The sequence below is a fragment of the Pollicipes pollicipes genome, unplaced genomic scaffold, assembly GCF_011947565.3.
Source record: "Pollicipes pollicipes isolate AB1234 unplaced genomic scaffold, Ppol_2.1 Scaffold_7231;HRSCAF=8579_pilon_pilon_pilon, whole genome shotgun sequence".
Classification (NCBI taxonomy): Eukaryota; Metazoa; Arthropoda; class Thecostraca; order Pollicipedomorpha; family Pollicipedidae; genus Pollicipes; species Pollicipes pollicipes.
The window spans coordinates 45,513,386-45,538,592 of NW_023597034.1; the positions used below are offsets into that span (position 1 = coordinate 45,513,386).

Sequence of the window (25,207 nt, forward strand, 5' to 3'; positions counted from 1 at the left end):
AGTAGTCAGGGCCAACGTGGAAGGCTCTTTAACGATCGAAATGGCCTTGCAAGTGGGCATATAGGTCCCCGGAAACAGGATAGGACCCTGGACAGCGTAGTAAGGCTTATAATTTCCAATAAACAACTTTTTCCATTATTGAAGATTTTTATCTTTTCTCGTAGGCCATTCACTTTCGTTTGCAACTCTTCTCGGTGGCCTGGAAATCCAAAGAAATTTGGTTGTGTTTTGTGTTTAAAAAACTGTATCTGTTTGGTCACCTACGGGCCCCTTCGGAGCCTATGGGCCACTTCGGGGTACCACGGAGGTTCATGGGCCCCGTGACCGCTCTCTCTGGATCCGCCCCTAACTCAATCAGTGGTGGAGGTTGGTGCGGGGGGGGGAAGGGAGACACAGCGGCCACGTGCCAACAATTGAAGGACCAGACGGAGATCACAATGCCGCTGACTTGGTTATTGGTGCAGAATGTGGCATGCACTATCATATAAATACCTGGTAGAATTGCGCTCTGTTTCAATTACACCTTGACACATACAACTAAAACCAAGAACACTAAGCCACCCGAAACAAAGTGGTTGAAATCCGCTTATTTTTGTTTCGAGGTAGGCTCTTCTAGGCGACGTGGTTCACATCACAACCGGACAGCTCGTAAATACCGGCTAGGCTTCGGCCCCGGCTAAATACAAGGAGCGTATGTCCAGAGCTGACGATATTGACGGAAAGGCCGAATGCCCGCGTGAGTTCTCATCATGACCGACACCTGACCGTGTAATGAATTGATAATGGCTGAGCTGCTAGCATGGACATCTCATGACTTTACTTAAATGTCTATGAACTGCTCCAGAAAATCCGACGCAAGCGCGGAAAGTAGGCCCAAACGTAAGTCGGCCGCCGGCCCGGGAACCGAACCCGCCACCCACCCGTTACGAACTTGCAACACCCCGCGGCGCTACGCACCCTCGCGCATTTCGGTGTCGAGAGAACTATCCAAAGCAAAACTCTGGCAGCGATGCTCACCGCGGATTGGATGGTGCCAGTTTGCCGGCGGCTCAATTTGCGGGATGTGATTGCGGATTGCATCGGGCCCAGTACTAGTTTTTGGCTGTTGACTGGCGGAGAACGCGTGCGATTGGTGGCTTGTGTTTGGCGGAGAGGCGCCCTGGAATTTGCCATCGAAGCGTCTGCGGCCGGCGCCAGACACCCGGCCATTATCTTCAAGCTGTGATGAATAAACAAATCTGCTATCGCAAGTTTTTCGAACGGTGCTGAAAGGCAGTGTGAAGCGTCCAGACTGAAGCTTGGGTTTCAGACACACGGCACGGCAAGGTATACAAAAATCTTACGTCAGCTAGGGAGAAACATCAAGTTCTACCTTATCAACGTGAGGGTCTTGGACAATTCCACACCAGAGCTGTTGATCTACAACCTCACCACACATAACCTTTTCCAAACCAGCTGTTTTCCTGCGTCGAGCTCGGTACGTCGTGCGCTCTCACGGCACAACCACCGTCCGATAATGGCCTGTCAGATGCCCCACCGCCATGGCCGGGCCTGGGTCGGAACCAGCGCGCCCCCAGTGAACGTGGCTCCTTCAGACGCCAGCTGAGGTTCGGCTTCGGTCAGTGCTTTGCTCCGAGCGGCACCGCTACAGTTGGCATCAGAAAGCTGACAGGAACTGTGTAGATCGTGTCGTTTTAAGCCATCTAGCAGTGAATGCAGATTCCATCCAACCACACAGTTCATCGTTTCGCCCTGCTCTTCCTTAAGTTCTACCTGTTTTTGCAGCTGACGGCACTACTGTAACCAACGACCGATCTACGTGGCCAGATGCGTGTTGATCATGACCGTGCTGTGCAGTGCTGCACACGTTTTGTGCATTTTGAATTTTCGATCAAAAATGGATTTCTAGCCATCGGACACCTTTCGAAAGCTGCGTAAATCGTTCAACTGGGTTTCACTACACTCAAACATCGGCTCTTGCTCAGTTGACGCCATTCTCACAACCAATTTGTGTATTCGAACCTCAGGAATAGCGAAATTTGGGGCTAAGCAAACAAGCCACGTTCACGATCACCAGAGAAGCCTCCAGACTGATTTCTATCACATTCAGGGCTTCAGCGGACTAGCCTTTGGCCTGATCGGCAGGCGAAAACACAGAGAGGAAAGACGCCCCAGCGCAGCGTCCTACTGCGGGCAGCGGAAGCTCTTGCCGGCGAACTTGGCGTTTGGCACCCAACTCTTCCTCGATAGCGCAGGATCTGGTTGTATTTGCAGAGACGCTCGGAGCGGCAGGGCGCGCCGGTCTTGATCTGCCGGATCGAGTGTAGCACCGTTAACGCCAGCACCCGGCACGGCACTCCACCGACGGCCCGACAGCGAGGCAGCCAGCCGCGCCGCCGGGCCCGAGGCGTCATTGACACCGCGGTATCAGGCATGACCCAAATCAGCCAGCGCTGACAACTGAGGCTCGAGAGCACAACTGATATACAGGACAAGTCACGTGCACCGTAACCCCATGTCATGAGTAGCACATCATATCACTTCCCCACGACGCGTTTTCCAGTTGTCACACATAGTAGCCCAGAGCATATGTCACAACAGCATATTTGCCACGACTGTTTGATACAGGAATCCGCATGGACGGCTTCCACGACATTCCCACGGGCCAGCCGAGCAGCGACATCAGAGCTGACCCACCTGTCCGGTACTGAGGCCCACCACCAGGTCGGCGATGAACGGGTCCTCGGTCTCGCCGGAGCGATGGGACACCATGGTGCCCCAGCCGGCCGACTTGGCCAGCTGGTGCGCCTGAATCGCCTCTGTCACCGAGCCGATCTGGCCGACAACGGGACGCCACGTCAGACCGCAGCGCCCTCTATACAGCACGCAGACCAGGGGCGCCACCGGCAGTTGTAAACCAACAGGCCACAGGGCCGCAGACAAACTACCAGTCGAGTCATCTACGTAAAACCTTTCCACAGTATAGCGCCAAATTTGGTTTGGAGTTATGCCACCAATTCAATGTTATCATTATTTCACACTGTCACTGCCAGGCTGATACAAGCTTATTTTTATTTTTATTTTTTTTTAAAGATTTGATCCGAACCCTTTGAATGGATGGATCTCCGGGATCAGAGCTCACGCTAAGCAGTGCTTGTTGTGTGAGCCCTGACCCCTACCATCCGATCGCGCAATTCCATGTCAACGGCAGAATTTTGTGGCGAAAGCTTAACGTGCCGCAATGCTCGGCACGGTCCGTCCTGCCCTCTGACGTCAACTGACCTTTAGCGCGACCGCTGCCACCGGCCGCAGGCCATACCTGTCAAGGGCAAATAGCGAGTGCCCTAAAGCGACTCGAACCCACCCCGCCACGGGTGGGTGGATCGGAAGGCAGGCGCTCTAACCAACTGAGCTACCGGGACGGACAAATCACCATCAAGATTCAAGCAAAAAGGATGCATCCAACTGCTGACAATAATCCCAGCGGCACCCCCCATCTCAGTGGCCTACTGCGCCCAAAACTGTCATTGGAGACCGAACGACTCACCTGGTTGACTTTGAGCAGCAGGCAGTTGCAGGCCTTCTTGTCGATGCCGGTCTGGATGCGTTTGGGGTTGGTGACAGTCAGATCATCACCAACCACCTGGTGTTTGACGCTGGCTGTGTAGGCGGTCCAGCTGTCCCAGTCGTCCTGGTCGAACGGGTCCTCGACGGACACGATCGGGTAGCGGCTGGCCCAGTCGCGGTATAGGTCGCCTAGCGCCTCACTCGCCACCACCTTGCTGCCGTCGTTGTTCTCCGTCTTGAAGTCCAGGTCGTATTTGCCGCCCTCCCTGACGACAAATCACGCTGGCCCATGATCGGCCCGCACCATATTATCCCGCGCGTCGGGCACGGAGACCATTTTTCCGCAACGCCCCGTCCAACAGCGCAGGTTTGTAACCTGGCACACTTATGACACAGCTGGTCTTGTTTCTCGCCCGCGAACTCACCACATACATACAAAATGCAAAAAATAGCACTCTGCTCTCAAAGGATTCCCCCGCCACTATTTGCACATGTGATCGAGATAGCTTTTGCCTAATCAAAGCCGCCATGACCAGCCACAGGCCCAGCTCCCGGCGACAGCTAGGCTTCGACGGCAGCTCACTTGAAGAACTCGGAGGCGGCCACGTCCATGCCGATCTCGATTTTGCCGGTGTATCCGGCTTTCTCGATCGCCTCGCTGAGCAGCACCAGCGCCTCCTCGTTGTCCTGGATGTTGGGCGCGAAGCCGCCCTCGTCACCCACGGCCGTGGCGTCCAGGCCGAACTTGGCCTTGATGACGTTCTTCAGGTTGTGGTACACCTGGTGGTCGAGAGCACAGCGATGCTATTCCCGCCTCCTATGCTACTAAAGAACGTCTGGCACTGTGCTGTCCCGCCACACATCAAACGGAGCCGCGGTAGAACACCACTGACACCTCTGGCATCTTCCGTTAGCTCTGGGCTCTCCAAACACCTGATGGAATCGGCTTTTAGCAGCATTTAGCACCATTCCAACGAAGAGAAGGCAACCTCGCCCGTCGGTGGCCTGCTGCCAGAACAAGACAGTCGGGTCTGGACGGCTCAGCCGGAAGTGACGGCCACCCCACTGCCAGCCCCACCTCGGAGCCCATCCGCATGGCCTCGGTGAAGTTGGACGCGCCCGTCGGCAGGATCATGAACTCCTGCATGGCCAGCTTGTTGCCGGCGTGCGAGCCGCCGTTGATGACGTTGAAGGCTGGCGTGGGGAGCACGATGTTCTTGTTGTTCGCCAGGTCGGCAATATGCCTGCAAAGAAGGTGGACGCTCCAGTCCACATGTGACGAACCCCGACCAAAGTTGACTGGCGTCAGCAGTACACGGCATCGACAAAAAGGCCGCATGTCACCAGGCTACTTTGCCTGATGGACATATGACGGAGGCCAGCTAGAGCTCTTTTACCCTCGCGATTGCATTTGATGTTTACCGCCGGAACTGGCTGGGAACAATGTGCACACCCCCAGACGCAAACCCCTCATTCTACAGCACCATTCTAAGCAAATAACGAACAACGCTATCGCTAAACCTTCATCTCACAGCTGACATTCTTAGTTTTCTTGGCGTTTGGGCAGGCCCTGGAGAACTCTTCCAAATAACCTGGCCACTTGTGACCTTTTTCCCTACCTTATGCCCTAAAACCTCAAGTTACGATCTCAACGCAATTAAGTTTAAAAAAAGTCAATTCCAATCTGTGCTCCTACTTCTTACATACCTGGGCGCTAACAGAAAACTCCGGAACACTGTTACATGAACGAGTGACAACATCAGCGTTTGCACAAGACCCACAAAAAGAACGCACAAATCCCCCAATGTTTGAACACAATAAGCTACAAAAGGGTCGCCCTTCTGCACACAGTGCTACGGACACTCTAGTGTTACTTCGGTGGTCAAGAAAGCACCCGGCTACGGCAAACACATTTTGGCCGATTCACTTACGCTGGAGTCCATTCCCACAAGCTCCCTCTCTCTCTCTCACCGCAAAGACCCTTACAAGAATACAGTTTCAATACCTCACAGCCTGACACTGCAAAGTGGTGTCACTGACCGCGCGTTGTTCTTGCTAACACCAGCAGACCAATGGTGACATCCAGTAATCGTTATCAAACCGCCCAACCGAAAGTCACGCAACAAAAGAGACGCCTACTTGTAGAGCGGAATGCCCTTGGCAGCAGCGCCGGCCTTGCAGACGGCCAGTGAGACGCCGAGCACGGCGTTGGCCCCGAGCTTGGACTTGTTCTCGGTGCCGTCCAGCTGCACCATGAAGTCGTCGATCTCCTTCTGCTGAGTCGGCTCCAGGTTCTGCGGCAGCCCGGGTGGTGTCAGACGCCGGCCAGCGCGTGCGCACGCTACAAGGCGCACCTTTCGCGCGGAGCGACGCGCCAGCATCTCACGACGACAAGCTATAGCCAATGTTCCGCGGGATGCTATCTTGTGGCGAAAACCTTGGCATGCACAGCTCATGTCCTGCAGTCAGTTCAGTCGATAACTCGACTTCTACTATGATCTTACAGTATTACAGGCAATGACAATGGCAATGACAATGACAGTGGCAGCGGCAGTGACGAAGACAGTGCGGCAAAGCCAGTTGTTGCGCGATGCGCCTGACCGCCAAAACGTACCTTCTTGAGGAGCTCCGGAACGATCAGCTTATTGATGTTGTCCACAGCCTTGAAGACGCTCTTGCCCATGTACATAGACTTGTCGCCATCACGCAGCTCCAGCGCCTCGTGAACGCCTGAGCGGAAACCACTCATGTTCAGAGAAGTTCACCAACCGGATTGATGTCACAACATAACACACAAAATCGACATCACTCACCAACATAAAACTTTTGTCAACCCACTTGCACGGTATTTTGAGCACACCAAGGACCCGAAACCTATTACATGTTATACCATCCGGTTCTTTTTATTTTGTTCCTTGTTCGAGTCAGAATGAATGATGCGTCTGACCCGTTGGACCATCAATTAGTAGCATCAAATTACTAGCGGCATATATGCATATATTGGGTGACAAAGGCATGCCCAGGAACTTGTTTTACGGGTACGGCGCAACCTACGGTAATAACAGTCTAGAAACATCAAGTGACGGCGAACAAAACATATGAAACGGAGACAAGGTACGCCTATGTTTTTGACTATTTTCGTAGCACACATGCACTGCCGCACACAAGAAAATTGCAACATTCGCATCCGAAGACCACGCAAGGTGCAAAAATACCACATTCTGAGAAGCACGCAGCGGACTGGCAAAGCAGAACCTAGGGATGAAGCACAGTCCACGCTTATTTGATACATGCAGATGTTGACAGTATGACATCCAATATAAATGCACAGACTGGATTCACCTGTACTGGCGCCGGAGGGCACGGCAGCACGGAAGAGGCCCTTCTCGGTGAAGAGGTCGACTTCCACGGTGGGGTTACCGCGGGAATCAAAGATACTGCGCGCGTGAATCTTCTGGATCGGCATTGTCTTGGAATTGCAGATTTGTGACGAGCCTTTACCTGGAAAAGAAAAGAAAGAAAATGAAAACCGGATGTCAGCGATAAACTGTCGGACATCAAATGACGGCAAACAGCCGCTGGAACTCTGAATGACACCGATCACAAACTCCGACTCGCAATTTGTCAGCTGGTTTAATTAAGCGGCGATTGATAGTTTCTTTTTTGTCTAAAGCCAATTCTTTGCTTGTTTCAAGGAAATGCAGTCCCGGAATATCGGCATTAGAAGCAACAAATAGAATGCCATGGTGCTGTCCGCTTCGTTTCGCATATCACTCCGCGCTGGTCTGAAACTCATCAAAAACACGCACGTTAGCGTAATTAAAAATCGTCAGAGCAAAAATTTTCACATCGAGGATAATGGCCTCCGGGTTTGCGCCTTTTCAAATCCCAGCAATGAACAAGCCAATGCCAATGAAGCTTGCACGGTGGGATACATGACTTTCAATGAAGACGCTTGGTTGTTTCGACACATCTCGGATACGAGACGGGAGGATTTTAAGCTTAATCACCTAACCAGTTAGGTTACATTCACGGAAAATTTGACATGATGAGTGGTGGTCGAGATAGCTGCGCTGGAACGGTTCTGTTGGACAGTCTCAAACAGGCGTGCCTTTAAACATATTAAAGGCCAAGGCAATTATCTATCATCGAAAATAATACGCGATTTTCGAGGGAGCAAATGTGATTGTTCGACAGTGTTTTTTTTTTTGGGGGGGGGGAGAGGAATGCTCATCTTTGGTGATCCACAGTCGAAATATTGTCATCAACATGGCAAGTCAATACATCAAGAGTTAGTTAATAAAGCGCCACGTCAATCGCATTTTACTCACGTTATCGTACATATTTTAGTACTATATTTTTTTTAGTTGTTCTTTTGCACTGTAGCAATTCCGCAGTCCAAGCATTGTGCTTTCATTAGAACAATATATGCATTAAGACGTCTTAGTCCGGAGAGTTCCGGCACACAAAGAACACTTGGCATGACAGTATTTAGTACGAACTATTGTGATGGAAATATTTTCGGTGCTCATGAAGTCGGGTCAAAACGTAACACTGGCATCCCAACCTTCTCGTCCCAAGAAAGCGCACGTACGTTTTTTCTAGAGCCCACAATCCCTTTACGAGTGTACTTCTAAGGTTATGCGAATACTGAAATGAGAAAATGCAGTCAACGAAATGCGCGTGGAATGTCTGCGCGAGAGTACTGAAAAAACAAACAAAATGGGCATGGACGTATTGAATGTTGGCTGCAGCCTGAGCAACGACCCAGAATAAAGACCCGAATAATAATCGGTGCTGTGGTAGAACTTTGGAAGTATATTTTTACTCCAAATCACATCAGCAAAGCATATCGACCAACGCCCGATTCTTTATTGAGCACCACACCGATGCTGCGAAATAAAATACTTATCCCTTAGTCTCAATAAAACGCAGGATGGCTATAAAGGCATGACAGTGCGACGGTTATGAACCCAGCTGGTCAAATACCGAACACTTCGACGAAATATTTCGCATGTGTTAACAACATACATTTAACGAATATTTCTCATTCCAATGATGCGTTTTCTTACAGCATTCATCCCACTACAGGGTTAGTATTGTTAAAAATTGACTTATGTTTCTAGACACATTAATTTCATGCCGCTGAAGTCATAGCATAACACGCATTTCATGCCTGGACGCTATTCCATTTGACGCCTACGCAATACAAAATCGGTACAAAGTATCATATTCGCACAGCACCAATACCTCATGAAACTTGTACACCGTTCCGGTCGAGAAGCTGATAGTCTTAAATTCACTCGGATCACTTACTAATTGTTGGTGCAACTCTGCGGTTGAAGTAAAAGCAGCCGTGGGAGTTGATGAAAAACTTTGCGCTGAGAAACGGTCAGATTTATGAGGAACGTATCCTTGCAAAGTTTACGGAATGCTCTAAATTTTAAAAAACGGTGCAGCACTTGGACAGAGGACTCCGGCTCGTCTCTCACGCAGAGTTGTGACGAATATTGACCAAACAAAAAGGTGCAGAAATAAAGGAAATCTCAATCTGAGCACTAGAAATTTTGCACTGGGCGAAACATATCAACTACACCCGCAATTAAATCAAAACGAGCACGTGCATCTGCTTCAAAGATACCCACGATGGAAATGACGTAAAATGGCAGGGCTATAATTAGGGAACCGAAATGGCACTGCCCGGAGCAGTGACGGTAAGGCCGTTCTTCGGACGCGTCCGCACGCCTACGCCTCGGACGCGCCGCACTCGTACGTTGTTTAGGCGCGGATAAATCGAACAAAGAATAACTAACCTCATTTCAGGACGTACCACTTACTACCTCCGAACATGACATCACTTTGTCCAGAGAGAAAATCACAAGAGGATGAGCTCCAACATCGCTCGCAAAACTATTGGACCATCTACACACGGACGCGGTCCCCCTTCTTTCTGATGGAATGCTGGCTTGGGCAAACGAAGTCGCCGTAACCCAGCCCTGAATATCGCGACACTGTGTGGTGGCATGCGAGCTCGCGTCGAACACACTACGCTGCAATTTGCCCATCACAATCAATTGGGAACTGGCAACGAGAGAATGGTTCCACTGACCAGTGTGGTGGTAGTGGTGGGGGCTCAACGCAAGGGCTGGGTAGCCTCCCTACGAACGACCTGAAGCTAAAAGCGTTTGATATATCCTGACGCTGCCCTGCGTAGTCCCCGACATGGGGTCAGTGGGACCTATTATCTATTGCCCCGAGTGGGACAACCCAGGGACGTCGCCAATGGAGAGGCAAAGGGGTTATGCATTCCCCTTATCCCTGAGGCAGGCTAACCGTATACACCGAGGGATTTCGCACAAACCAAGTACAAATTCACAGGATTTGATAACTTAAAAATTTCCCAGCCCTGAGGGCAATTTTGGCTAGGTGCGTCGGCCAACCCGACACCAAGCTCACCCGGGTCCTATCAGCCACCCTCGCTTTCCTTTCGAAGGGGGGGGGCACCAAGCCCGAAAACGGATGGCACATGCCTGCTGGGGCATCAAGGAACTGAAGGCGCATCACACCGCTCGGTCAAATGCCGCCTCCGTGAACCACGGTAAATTAAGTGGGTGAGTCCGAAGACAAGCGCTCGTGCCAGTGGACGTCGCCGTTATAAGGGGTCTACGACGCAGTAAGCCGCTGATGCCATATGGCGTCGTCTGCCTTTCACCCCGGCAGAAAAGAAGAGCACCGCGGGGAATCGAACCACGTACCTCCGGTTTCCCACACGCGCAACGATAAACGCAGACGCGTTAACCACTACACTACCAGCATCCTCAGTGCGCCAATCGAAGATCCGGGAGGAATCACGCTGCGGACCTCACATCACGGTTCCGGTATTCCAGTGGACAAGCTGCGGGTCTGGGAAACCACAGGCACGGGTTTCGATTCCACGCGGTTCCCGCTCTTCCTGCCAGGATGAGAGACAGGTGGCGCCCTAAGCGTCCGTCGACGAGTGCGTCGCTAAGCGCAGACACGCACGACCATTTACGTCATGTTATGATGCACTCTGTGATCTTAAGCTTTCCAATATCCAGGCAAAGTGTCACAGGAAAAACAGCTGGGAATGCGTGTTTCTTTGGACCATTCAATAAATAATTAAACCACCATATGCCAAAGCTACGGGAGCCGGGTGGCATACACCGGCGCCCTACCAAGCCCTCTTCTCGTTTGAAATTAGCGAAAGACGAACATTGCCTAAGTGACATAAGAGCGCATTCCACAACACTGTCATGATAAAAAACATGCAATAAAACTTGCACAACCTTGGAAGAGGAGTGAACACTACGCTCCGCATCCCAACGAACGGCCACCTTCAACACAGTGCCATAGTTCCAGTAACATTTGCCGTGTTTCCGAGGCGCAAACACAGGAACATCAAATTCTAACTACACTTACCGCAACATAAAGCCATCTATTCCATTGTATTCTGGGTTGATTCGAGGAGGGACTTCGAGGAGATAAGGAGAACAGGATATTCTGGAAGAAACATAAATAGCCAAAAGCCATATGAGCCCATGCACATTCTGACTCAACAAAGGCGGGAAGTGAAACAAAGATTAATGACAAATCGCGATAGCCATATGAAAATTAACACGGTGGTGCTTTTACAACACCACAGACTATATACAATTAAATATCACAATAGTGAAAAGTGTCAAAAATGATTCCAATAAATTGCATTTTATCTACATTTGTAAAAGCGTCTCACGATTCCTACGTCCCTTACATTGATTCTTTGCGTTGATTTTCATTGGCGGCACTCCCACTACGGCCCAAAAAGAAAAGTCACGCAACAAAACGTGACCTACCACTCGTGGATTCTACACAGACACATGGAAATATTGCTTCCAGTCAATGACTCCGAAATACGGAATCTTTGGAGAACTCAATACTGGCTGCACAACATGTTTGTAATGCATCAAACCGATTTCATTTGCGCAAGGCCAGACATGTCTCGTTCCGCAGTTTTATTCCTGGAATTTGGTTCGTGGATGAGGGACCAGAAGGAATCAATGACGAAGTCCAAAATTTAGCCGCAGATTCAGCAGCAGCTAGCACCAAGCTCTCTGTTAGTCAGAGGGAGCCGACAAGAACCACGACTCACCCTGGAACATTCACAGGGATCACAAACATCCAGCCGAAAATGAAACCGACAAAATAAACTCCTACCTGGCAACAACCAACGACAGAGTCAGGGCGCAAGATTCCTGTCGGCGAAAATGTCCAATTTGTCGACAGCCTGACCGCCAACGCCTTCCCCGACATGAAAGGGCAGCACCCAGACCAAACCTGGCTCAGCGAGCAGGTCATCCTGACTCCCAAAAACCTTGATGTTCGTCATATTGAATTCAACCTTCTGGGGGAGCAACATGGAAAAGCAACTGCGCGTGGGCGAGCACTACACCATGCACAGCGAAGGAGGATATGAACTGAGGACGGAAGGAGGTGCGATCGTAGACCTGACGCTCTCGTGGGAGAAGCATGCCACCAAAGTCGTACACAAATGTAACGGAAATCTTATCTCGATGTACCATCCCAGACACCACTTAACGCCTGATGTTCTCAAAATTATTCGTGACGCCCACATTCTTCCACATACAACCTACTGTTTAAGCGTATGGGGTGGCGCGGTCAAGTGCCAGGTGCAAACGATTAAAAAATTGAATTTTGCCGCCAGGATTGTCTCTGGCATAAAATGCAGCCAGCATATAATACACACTCTGGGATGTCTATGCTGTCTCCGGATTGATGACTTCACGAAAGAGGGACGTGCTGAACGTATTCAAAGCTCTAAAATGCAAAGAATCCCACCAGGCTCTTCAATCTTTGTCTAAGCCACGCTGCTCTTTCACAGAGGGAGACGGCTCCTGCACGTCAATGTCTCTCCACCTGCCCAGGCACCGATTGGAAGCCACAAGCGAGCCTTTCCTTATCGTGCCGCAGCAACTTGGAAACGCATGCCCCAATCTTGATCACTATACCTTCATTTCTGACTTTTGAGGGATTAAAAACTCTTGTTTTACATTAAAGTCTGGTTCACAGCATCACATCTTATAGCACATTTCGTAGCATCGCCTGTTAAAATGTGTTGTGAACGAGTGATGTAATGACCCAAAGCTAGCGAACATTGTGACTGAAAAGCCACCTGGTGGATGGCTGTCAAACAAACAAAACACAAATACAACTGAACTAACCCATGAAGCTTCTCAACAGCCTGTAGCCATCGGGGCTGCCATCATGACTTGGTGTTCAAACAATGTGCACCCATTCCACTCCCACAAAGCCTGCATTATTTAACACTGCAATGGCATAAAGCTGATCGAGCAGATGATGCCATCATGACAGACAAGGCCAAGCAAGCAATCGTCCTCATCCAAAATACCCTGCTCACCTCATACGACAGGTCTTTCTAACCCACGCAGATGCAGCTTCATGTCAAGCCGGGCTCTGCCATGCCTCTTAACAAGAGCCAAGGTCACCCTTAAAGCAGTGGGCCTAGACTTGTGCAGGCGTCTCCCACGGTCAACTTCACGTTGGCGGCCTCACAGCCAGCAGAAGACCTACTCATCCTGACCCAGGAGAGTACCATCAATAATGTCATGTAGGAGGAAGCACAGCGCCCACAAAATTCTTTGGTGCAGGAATGCAGCCGCAGAGCATTGCAACCTACTCTGGTGCCCGTTTGCTCAAGTCCATCTCCCTACTGCGCCTGACGTCATGTATGATGTTGCATAACACCCGACTCGCCCCCTGCCGGAAGTACCCAAGCCCGGTGGCGTGCCACAATAACGGACCTTAGAGGAGCCGAAGACCCTTCTGACTGGTCAGTTAGCCAGGCAACCATTCAGTATGACAGGGAAACTTGTTAACTGTCATGCAGGGACCATCATTAACCAATCTCAGGCTGGCATGCAATATCTGAAGATGACATGTCACTATATATATACATACATATATATGTGTGTGTGTGTGTATGTTTTACATGCAGAACCTCATGTTATTTTGTTTAATTTACACCTACAACAGGTAAATGCAGCTGCTCTATGAAACTGCTGATAAAAATGGACAGAACTCACAAATTTTTCCATAATGGTAGCTGAGCTTTCTAAAATGACAGAGGTTCACTGTGATGGTTGTCCATTGCATAGCTAGCTTCAGATGTCATCTGAAGAGACATGGAGATTTGTATCATAATGGCTCAAGCTGGATAACTACAGGCAGGTTTATTAACATTTACTTAATTAAGACAAGATGCATATGCACAGAATGTAAAATATGATCAAAATCATAACATTTGGAAGCAATATCGAGTTTGAAAGTCTGCCATCTTCAAGCCAAGCACTCATGAACTCAGTCAAATACCCACTGGGGAATCCAACTGCAGCAATTGTGCTAAAGATAACAGTGTTATCCCTGCTGCCCCCCCACCCCCGCCCCCCCCCCCCAAATAGAAGATGTCAGTTGCCAACTGGTGACAGCACCAGATGACAACTATTGGCGCACAGGGCAGTGAATTTACATGCATTACTCCCAAAATATGTAGCTGCTCAGAAACCAGGAATACAACATAAATGTTTATGGTGTCAAACACAAGAAACAAATACCAAAAACTGGCTTCTAGAAACTGGGATCTAATGGCACAACATGCAAAAGATTTAAAAGTCTTAGAACTGGGGGCTCATCAAACACTACCTCTGACAGGGCAGTGTTTAAGGCAATGCACACAAGTAAGGCAGCCTGACAAATACCATAATAGTTTCAACTGTTGCCTTAATTGCTGCCATCTTTTGCAGACTGTGTGTGTGTGTGTCATTGGGGCTTTATGGTACACTCAACTGCTAAGGCTATATGGCGTCGCCTGCCTCTCACCCTGGCAGGAAGGGCAAGCACCGCGGGGAATCAAACCCCGTACCTCTGGTTTCCCAGACGTGCAGTGGTTAACACAGATGCGTTAACCACTACACTACTGGCACCCCTTTTGCAGACTGGCTGTGAGCTGTTTTCACACCTTAAAAAAATTTTTAAATGCAAATGTTTTTACACCACCCCATTTTTTCTTTATACATATAACAGCGCAACTTGCAATAATATAATACCTAATTGTATTACAGTAGCCAAGGCTGGCTTATTAATTAGCCTGCAGTGCCTAAGTCGATGGTACACAAATATCATAGATGCATGAATTTTCCTTGAGGAAGATATAGACAGAATATTCAATTTGAATAGCCAGACAACATTATATTCCTCTATGAAACAAATCATTTGATCCAAACCTTTTGAATGGATGGATTTCTGAAATCAGAGCTCCTGCTAAGTAGTGCTTATTGAGCAAGCCCTGACCCCTGTTATCAAATTGTTCAACTGTAGTTAATCAACAGAATTTCATGGCCAATATTTAATATGCTGTGACTCTGTCCTGCCCTCTGGCATCACCTGACATAAAGCTCAACTGAGATGGAAAGGTCAGCTGGCAACTAGCCAATGAAGGTCAGCCCAGGCCAGGGACAACCATCCCACAGCACATGAAGCCTTCCACAGTCCTATCTAGCCACAGGAAAACTGCTTACCAAACTGAATGGAACAAGTTGGCTGGCAGGTTCTGGGTGCACGCAAATCAAGCCTGGTAGGTATCCTGAGCAAAAAAAAACTCTTTAAAAAATATACTAACCCCACCTGCCAAAGACAAAAAGCAATAACAAAAAGCAGCTCTGTTGCACCCTAATATACATGCATCAGCTGGAACTCAGGAGGCAAGTGCCCAAACCAAGCTATGATGACAGATATACCAAATTACTCATACAATAAACTTCAGACAATGCTCCTTCAGACAATCAACTTGCCACCATCCAGGACTAAGTGCACATAAGCACCTTGTACACCACCAGCTCCAACACTTTTATGGGTGTGTAAAGGCCTGGTGCAAAGCCAACCTACAATTTGGAGTGCATAACCCAGATCCCCCACCGTGTTTTGGACGGTGCATACCTACATTCACAACTATCTGTGCAAGTTAAAATCAAGAATGAATGAGCTCCCAAGTGAACTGATTCATGCAAGGTCGAATTAAGCACGACTTGTGCTGCACAAGTCATAGCTCATAAGACGGCACAGGAGCAATGAACCATTTTTCGTAGCGGATGTATACCAAAATATTCATAAGCCAGTGCCTGTTGGAAGCTTGTTGTACGGGTAAAACTTCACAGAAAATCATGGACTATTTCATCACAGCAATCAATAACAGTTTTAAAGCTCGTTCATTCCACTATTCACGCACACCACTCTGCCCACCTACTTGCCCCGGCGCCTTGGGAAACCAGACCCCGACCGGCGAAAACTTCGAAGAGGTCGAATGCAGAGCGGAAGACAGATCTGAGGACAACTAAGCCCAAGGTCGCATTTGCCATAGACTCAACGCCATTGGCCGCATAGAATTGAGGAAAAAATAGGCATTTGTCATATGAGAAGTGCAACATTTTTTATCTTAGGAAATAAAATTATTTTTTCAACAGTTCATGATAAGGAAAAGAAGTAAAAATGACAAAAATTCCTAGCACTTCCCTAATTAATTAAATACCAGTTTTTGCCGCTAGGTATGCCATAAGTTATATGGAAGCATATATCTAGCACGCGGACCATAGATGAAGAACTAGTTTCAGCTACTAGTCCGAATTCTGCATGATGGTTGCAGACCTTATCAACATAGTGCAATGAAAGGAATGTCATTTTTGAAATATGGAGATGGAATTATCGACTTCAGCTGCATTACATGATTTGAAAGGATCTAGAACAAGAGATGAAGCTGTGCATTCCTGATTCCAATTTCGTAGGCTTCATGCCATAGTATATATGGAAGTCAATAGCTCATTCATTTGTGGCGCAAATGTGTCAAACGTGCGAAATGGTGAAATGTGTACCGGTCGTGACGTTGCGTGCGTGGTATTGTGACATTTTCAGGGGGTGCGTAATTTCCATATTACAAAACTTTGATGGTACATTGCAGCGTAATCACGGACTTTTAGAGGACACTGCGGTATCAGTTTTTATCAGTTTTTGCTACTTTCTTATTAATACAGGATTTCTGCCTTGATTTAGTTGCTGTAATAAGTTAGTTGATTCATTCGGTTGCAAGACAAAATACCGCTTGTAGGTGAGTTAAGGTGCTTGTTGAAGTGATGATCAAGCGTAGTTTGGTGGGAATATTAAGGTGTAGGTATTTGTTCTATTAAGAGTAGGAACCATGGTGAGCATTTTTAAAGGTTCATTCTAGGCAGTGTTGACCACGTAAGTACTCAGAATGCAAGAAGCTGTTGCAATGTTGATAGGGCATTGCTGATCGGACCCTTCCACAGAGTGAATACTCATTTAGCAATGGCTGAATATACTGAAATACCTTGCATTCCTCTTTGTTGATATGGTGCTCCATGAACTGTAAAATCCTACTCCTTTACTGCCTGGTACTAAAGATGCTGCATGTCATGGAGTTAGCCTTCATTTCTGATACAGATCTGGCTAAGAATGCATTATTATGTTCTTTGTGCTGGATCACTGCAGGAAAATTCCTTTTCATGTGACACTAATAACATATTTGCTTTTCTTTACTACTTCTGCAGATACAGAAATTGTGGAAAGAGTTTCTGCATTTTTTTGTTCTTAAGTTGTATTTCTGCATCCATCCTTGGCATATGTCCCTGCCAGGCATGGCCTGCAGATGGTAACAGAAGCCACTCTTAAAAGTCAGGTGACAATACAGACAGCTAACTACTAACTGTTAAGAGGCCAGACTACTAGCTGTTAAGGGGCCAGAGTACTAACTGTTATGGGGCCAGAGTACTAACTGTTAAGTATTGCAGTAATTTAAACTTTCTGCAGGAAATTTGACATCAAAATGGAGTTGGACCATAACTGGTAAGAATTGGTAGTGGTCAAAACTCACACCATAAGCACTGCTTAGCATAAGGTCTGATCCAGAAAAACAACCATTCAGATGGTGAAGATCAAATATATAAAAACACTGCCAGAAATAATAAATCTTAGGAGTTCCAGAATATAGTGGGCAGTTCAAGATCTTTATTGCTTTTTCATAGGGCATGCCCAAAAAATTACATGAAATTTACATGCCTCATTTCATGGGGTATGTAAATGATGGACTTGTGGTCATGAGGCTTGTGGTTATTCAGGCATTCCATGGATTATCAAGTTGCATTGCATAGCATGAGAGATGCAAAAAGAAATGGCAGCTGCCATTTGACTTACTATCATCTTAAACTCTGAAAATGAATGAAATTTTCTGGCCTAATGTGTGCTAATTATCCTCCTATATCACGGAGACTGTTACTGGCTAATTGAGGTTATGACATGTCAGTTCTAGTTGCCTTGGTTGTATCAACAATATATTGTGGCATTATAAACACAAGTTATGTAGTGTGTCTTCTTATTGACTCATGTGAATATTATGTGCTACATAGCAATACTGATCCAGGCATGGCAGATAACACCAAGCAGCTATGCATTAAGCACAGTCACTACTTCAACTGTCACCTACAAAACCTCATCCAAAACTTTTGTTTCCAATGAACCTGATACTTTATCCCACATATTGGCACACTTCACATCTTTCAGCTTTTCATACTGCATGATAAATGTCATAAAATCTCTGATAATGCCTTCAGTTGTGGACAATGAAACATGATGTTGATTGCAGGATAGGATAGAAGCTGAGTGGGATAGGAGATTGTACAAGATTTATGGTGCTTTGGAGTTTTTCTAGCAGAGTTTTGGCATCTAGCAGATTGAGCCCTCAATGGGGAAAGGGAGGGAGTACACAACTGGTCACAATATATTGTGACAGGAAAGCTTCTTGTTCTTTTGTTGTTGAATGTTGACTTTTTTGAATGTTGAAAATGAATGTCTTCTGTTTGTTTATGTATGTGTGCATATCTTCTGTTCAATTATATTATCTAGCAGCAGTACAGACATGCCTTTGTGGCTGAAGGGGTATTGTGCCTACTTTTACCAGTAAGATGGCTTATTAAGCTCAGAACCTACCACATCATGTGGTCTGGGCTCACATGACAGTATTGGTTGCATTTCATGGAGCTGCTGGTTAACAATTTTATTGTTCTTGAACCCACATGGGATACTGTGTTGTCAACAAAACATCTCTTTAAGATTAAAATTTGGTATTACCAAGCTCTGGCCTTTTGGATTGAGTGGCCTTATTTTGCTAGCAGCATACCAACGCAGGTGTTTCTTGTTGCTAGTAGGTATTATGCACATGAACAGGAAGGCCTCATGATTTTATGGGATCCAAACAACATCCAGATGTAAGACTGGGAGCTGCACCCAAAAGGTGCATGTCCCCAAGCTGCAACCACAAGATGTCTCCCCAAAACTTGGACTTTTGAGTTTTGGCTGCAACACTGGTGGTGGCTGATTTCCATTACTGTTACTTTAGTCATGGATATTTCATATATTTTGTTTTAATTTGCATCAGACCATCTGAAGTGGGGTGTTTTGGCAGTATGAGTTGTTATGTCTTTGTGGTGTTCTTTTTTGTAGTTGAGCATTCTTTTAATTGAGTTCTAAAGATAATCAGTCTGGAGTATTTCAAAACAATTTTGAAGCAGTATCTGGCTCATGTAAAATGTGCCAAATGTGGCTGGAAGTTTGTTGGATTCTGTCACCATACATGCATATGGAATGGCATTACTGGGTCCTGTAAAATGGTATGAGACAGATGTTCAAATACTTATTTTTGTAGGTGAGACCAACCCTGCAACCAGTGAGCATAATTAGGAATTATGATTTGGGGCTTAGATTGCATGGTTCTTTCCCTATTGTTCTTGTCAATGCTGCAGTGGGAAATCGGGTCTTGGCCAGTCAGGTCAGATGAGGCCAATTACCACTCATATTCAACACACTGGGACTTAGGTGTCAGTGAATCCTTGTGGTGTCAGTGGCATACAAATGCCATGATTTGGTTGAGTGTGCTAAGGTTTGCAGCCAGTTGTGATGTTCAACATCATGTTTGAATGGGCATGGTCACTGAAAAATGGCAGCATGTAACTGAGATGAAATATGCTGATGAAAGAGTTGCAAACAGTGGGTGAGCCCAGTACCTTGCCTTCAAACTGTTCATCTCAGCTCACCAGTGTCACAGTTCATTAACACACCATATAAAACAATATATGTGCACATACAATTGTTATCAGGAAATATTCAGGACAATATCATCAGTGCCAAGGACATGACCTGGAGCTCTACTGTGCTCACTCCTTTTGCCAGGTTAGCACCGCAAAACTGGGTAGTTTGTCCGGTGTTTTTTAGGCCATGTTCGCACCTGCAATGCTTCCATCGACTCCTAGGCTGATATGAATGTGGTTGCTCTAGTCTGACTACCGAGCGACTTCCATTGGTATAAAAAGTGTACATGCACAGAGTGGCCATGGTCAATAGCAACTTATTTGGACCGTGGTACATTCGCTGCACTTATTCGTGTCGAGGTCAGTGCGGATCTGGAGTCGGAGGTCCAAATTCGTCTCGCGGAGGGCGATGGAAGAAACGATTTTCGCTGCACGCGCCATCTGGGAGGACGAGAGGAACATTGCATGAAGGTTTGTGATATTGCCCGGCTTCCGATCCGCCCAAACCCCACGCTCACTTGGGGAGTTCTCCTCGACGGGATTGGAAACCTGCGTGGTTTCCTGTTTTTCATCTCAGCCATCCTTCTAGTGGAGTTGATGGAATCCGCACCAATTTTTATGTGTATTTCAATCAGATTAGATGAGTGGCTGAGCAGTGAGCTTTTGCTGCAGGAGCTTCGTGAGCGGAGTTGCGCAGGTAAACCGTTCAACTTTATCCCCAGCACCGATGGTGTTTTACCGTACCATTTGCCAGCTCGTACCTCATGCTCAGTAGTAAGAGAGTTAAAGATTGCACTGATGGACTGATGGCCAACTGACTGTGTAATTAATCCTCTTCTGTCGTCCTCTTTGTATTCACATGTTGCAAACATGCCACATGTCCAAAACAAACTTATTAACATGTCGGATGTGTGGCGATGTCGCGTTTCCACAGCCACGTTTCATGAAGCCACGGTTAGTTATTGTTTCGATTTTAAATGACGTTTGTTTCAGCGGCCTTGCCGCGCAGCATACTACAATCCTCCACCTGTGAATATAGGTCGTCCAGCGATAACCTTTACTAGGACATGGCGTGCAAAAACGGGCTGAAAACCTTCTCAACAACTTTTTTGTAAGACAGATCAAAGAAATGGACAAATAATTGAGTGAGGTCAATTGTTGTCGATGATTGACGTCATTGAGTCAGGTTAGGGCCTTGTGTCCGGTTCAGCATGAATGTGAGCAGTAACGAAAGAACCATGTCCATTGTTTTAACTGTACAATATTTCACTCACCAGACGTATTTTACGATGCATGTGCGATCTGAAATCTGTTTGGAGATAGCGACATCCGGCTGTAGTCGCATACACATTTTCTTGGGACGTTGTTCCCACTTTCCGTTTGAAAAATTGTCTGAAGATAGCTGGTGGCACCAAGGTCTTTAAATAGACAATTTTCCGTATCCAGTGTTGTTGATGATAATCTGTAATGAACATCGTGTGCTTGGTTTTTGAATCGCAATTACAAAAATATCCCTTGGTGTGAAGCTACCGCAACGTTACCAGCAGGCGCTTGCGGTAACTTGTACATGATTAAAGGTGACACTGGCTAGTGGCAGTCCCACGAAACATGCTGTTTTTAAAGTGATTTCCCCCTTACACAAACGCAACTGAGTTGTGCGAAATAGCTGAGATGATGTACCATTAATGCAGATGGAGTAGTTGTTCGAACCGCCGTCCTCGTATTGTCCGTCCTCCATTACGCACTCGTATGGTGCATTAGTGTGTACACATAGAGGCACACTAACACCAGACGAGGCCAGAGTAGCAAAAAACGTTCCAGCTGTGCGTAATTAGTGGGTCCCGGTTGTTCCAGCCCAAGATTTGTGCCTTTCGTTAACACGGTGGCGCGCCTGGTCGTCAGAGTAACAACTCCGTGTGTTGCGAGCAGGGTGTCCCGTACCTGACCGCGCCCGTCCGACAGAGCAGGGTGTCCCGTACCTGACCGCACCCGTCCGACAGAGCAGGGTGTCCCGTACCTGACCGCACCCGTCCGACAGAGCAGGGTGTCCCGTACCTGACCGCACCCGTCCGACAGAGCAGGGTGTCCCGTACCTGACCGCACCTGTCCGACAGAGCAGGGTGTCCCGTACCTGACCGCGCCCGTCCGACAGAGCAGGGTGTCCCGTACCTGACCGCACCCGTCCTACAGAGCAGGGTGTCCCGTACCTGACCGCACCCGTCCGACAGAGCAGGGTGTTCCGTACCTGACCGCACCCGTCCGACAGAGCAGGGTGTCCCGTACCTGACCGCACCCGTCCGACAGAGCAGGGTGTCCCGTACCTGACCGCACCCGTCTGACAGAGCAGGGTGTCCCGCACCTGACCGCACCCGTCCGACAGAGCAGGGTGTCCCGTACCTGACCGCACCCGTCCGACAGAGCAGGGTGTCCCGTACCTGACCGCACCCGTCCGACAGAGCAGGGTGTCCCGTACCTGACCGCACCCGTCTGACAGAGCAGGGTGTCCCGCACCTGACCGCACTCGTCCGACAGAGCAGGGTGTCCCGCACCTGACCGCACCCGTCCGACAGAGCCGCCGGCCATGGGGCGAGCCGGTCGAAAGCGCCGGCGTCTCCAGGAGGAGGTGGCCCTGGAGCCTGGGCCGTCCGTCGCGCGGCCGTCCGTGACACTGCCGAACGGGGAGAGCAGCTCTGCGCAGGCACAGCAACCGGACAGCGCGCCTGTCAGCCAGGCCGAGCCGTTCTATGAACCTCTGCACCTCCTGCCAGAGGTAGGTGCACGGCGTTAGACGGAAGCGATTAACTGTCGTAATTGGGCTGATTTGAGGTGTCGTGGATGGGACTGTCCGGATCGGGGATCATTTAAAGTTCCCTATGCAGTGAAGCCAATCATGACTGCCAAGATCGGATAACCAGGGGTTTCCTACATGCGCGAAGGCCACAACTGTATGTTTAAGCCCAGTCTCATCCCGTATGGTAAAGCTTAGGCCTATCAGTAAATAAAACAAAAGAATAGTGAGCAGTAGCACAGTTGGTCATCGTATGTCGAGATCCCAGCCGCGGCGGAACAAAACAATCACGCTTTACAAACGTTGCCCGGGGCACCGGCCGCCTGCCGCAGGACGAGGCCACGCTGGCGGCGCTGCTGCGCGAGGCGGCGGCAATCGTGGCGGCCGGGCCGGCGCGGCTGGCCGACCCGCGGCGCGCCCTGCGCCTGCTGCGCCACTGCGCGTCGCGCCTGCCGGCCGCGCAGCTGGCCGAACGCCTGACGCCCTGGTGCCAGTTTCTGGCGGGGGCGCTGCGCTCGCCGCGCCACCTGTGGTGCCGCGACGCCGCCTGCCGCGCCGCCGCGCGCCTGCTGGCCGAGGCCGCCCGGCTGGAGGAGGCGCACCGCCAGCTGGCCGGCGGGGCGCTGGCCCAGCTGGTCACGCCGCTCATCGAGAGCTCCGACAAGGTGGGTCGCCCACACGCAGGCCCGCTGCCGCTGACGGCAACCTGCGGCACTGCGTGACCGGGCAGGCGCGCAGCGGGCGCACCCAGGTGATCGGATTGGTCCCGTTGGGATCGGCTCTGTGTCGCAACTTTGGTTTTGCCCGACGCCTGGGTAGTTGCCCTTGGATTTCGCTGTCATGGTTTTTGTAAAAGGGGCCTGAGTGTTTCACTGAACACATTTGGTTTGCGTTAGCGTATGCTATATTTCGATACGTTACGTTAGTTATGCGTCCACTTGCCACTACATTTGTTGTCGCCTCTTTGCTCGTCTTCTCATCACGCATATACCTGCGCCTAATTTTAGGCCTACCACATGACAGCACTGGACCAAACGGGAAAGTTCCCATCGAGTTCACGTGGGGGACAGCTAGTGATATCTGCCATTTTGACTGTCCTTAAGTGCAATCAAGAAAAAGGAACGGGAGGAATGCAAGCAATGCAGTTGGCGATCTTACTTTTGCAAGCAACGTAAGCAATAAAAACAGGACCTTTTTGCTACCAAGTGCTGTATTTGTCATAAACCGGTAGCGTGTATGAGATGTCTGTTAGCCTCATGTTTTTCAATATCATCTCGGCTTACTCCCATAGCTTCTTTGTGTGGCGCTTCTTGGTTAACTTTTTCAAAATTTTTGTTCCCGGGCATTTCTTTGTGCTGCCTCACCAGTCTTGAGTCAGTATGCGACCATTTGGTGGCTCCTCTGTTGGCAGGCAACGCCGTCGTCGCTGAACTGCCTGCGGGTGATTCTGGTCCACTTTGGTCGTGGCTGTGGCACAGTCAAGGTACGTGGCGGCGAGCCGTGCGACCGAACCGGACACCGGTCACCGGACACCGGACACCGGTCACCGGACACCGATCACCGAATACCGGACACTGGACACTGGACACCGATCACCGAATACCGGACACCGGTCACTGGACACCGGTCACCAGACACCGGTCTCAGCCGTCAGCCGTGGGTGCTGGCAGTGCAGACCTTGACATTGTCGGTGTACAGACCCAGACATCGTTGGTTACAGACCCTTACGTCGTCGGTGCTCAGACCATGACATCGTTGGTTATCGTCGGTGTACAGACCCTGACATCAGTGTACAGGCCCTGACGTCGTCAGTGCACAAACCATGACATCATTGCTTGCAGACCCTGACACCGTCGGTGCACAGACCCTAACATCGTCAGTGTACAGACCCCCCTGACATCATCGTTGCACGGATTCTGATGGCACAGGCATTCAGGTCATTTGTGAAGAGAACGGTGCGGCTGTAGATGGCAATGCCGCAGTTGCCATTTCGTAGCAGTTCATGCACGATTCTAAAGGGAGGGGGCGGGGAAACGGGCAGCCAATCCAGTGGCATCGGTGGTTGGTTACATTTTAAAACATTTGTGTTAATGATTTGGCTTGTTTTGGGACAGTTATCATGGTTATATTAATTTTGGTTTATTTGCTGCTCTGGGTTCCAGGATAGACCTTTTTCTCACATTTCTTCGCCATGAAACTTTGTACTCAAAAATTTTTGTGGCGTATCTTCGTGTGACATTCCGCACGCGAGTCTTGTAAGTCAGCTAGGACCTCAGATAGCACGCAGATCATGCGTGATTCTCATATTTACCGATATGCATGCAGAGATGCTCGTTTAGCTCAAATGGCCTAGAGGGATCATCGTGCGACTTTTGTGCAGCATACGGGGTTATTTATTACAAACGGGCACCACGGCTCATTTAATCACGACACTTGTAGGGTGACCTGGCACGACCCGGGGACCATGTGGAGCCCCCAGTGACCTGGAGTGACGTGTAGTCTGAATGACCCTCATGGCCAGTCAGGATAGGCGATTAGTCACGCCAACACAGGCCAAGACATGAAAGAAAACAGTTAATTGCTACTGAGAGAGGAGGCAGTCATGCAAACTTCTAGGTCATAAATAGTCACGTCACAGCGTCACGTCATTCTTCTACGTCATAAA

General features: G+C 48.9%; 1 protein-coding gene and 1 long non-coding RNA gene across 2 annotated transcripts; one reads left to right on the forward strand and one right to left on the reverse strand.

Annotated features, from left to right (window-relative positions):
* Positions 1-1,994: 1,994 nt before the first annotated feature.
* LOC119110726 (enolase-like) lies at positions 1,995-15,923 on the reverse strand. The gene is given in 12 exon segments (XM_037234647.1): positions 1,995-2,223; positions 2,225-2,248; positions 2,250-2,309; positions 2,698-2,835; positions 3,548-3,833; positions 4,151-4,347; positions 4,646-4,811; positions 5,707-5,861; positions 6,182-6,297; positions 6,910-7,068; positions 11,008-11,088; positions 15,905-15,923. Coding segments are annotated over 11 exon segments (1,356 nt in total). The 5' UTR covers positions 11,024-11,088; positions 15,905-15,923; the 3' UTR covers positions 1,995-2,184.
* A 628-nt stretch (positions 15,924-16,551) lies between these two features.
* LOC119110332 (uncharacterized) lies at positions 16,552-22,909 on the forward strand. The gene is made up of 3 exons (XR_005095475.1): positions 16,552-16,759; positions 22,325-22,524; positions 22,875-22,909. It is a non-coding gene; the product is annotated as an uncharacterized LOC119110332 (long non-coding RNA).
* The last annotated feature ends 2,298 nt before the right edge of the window (positions 22,910-25,207 follow it).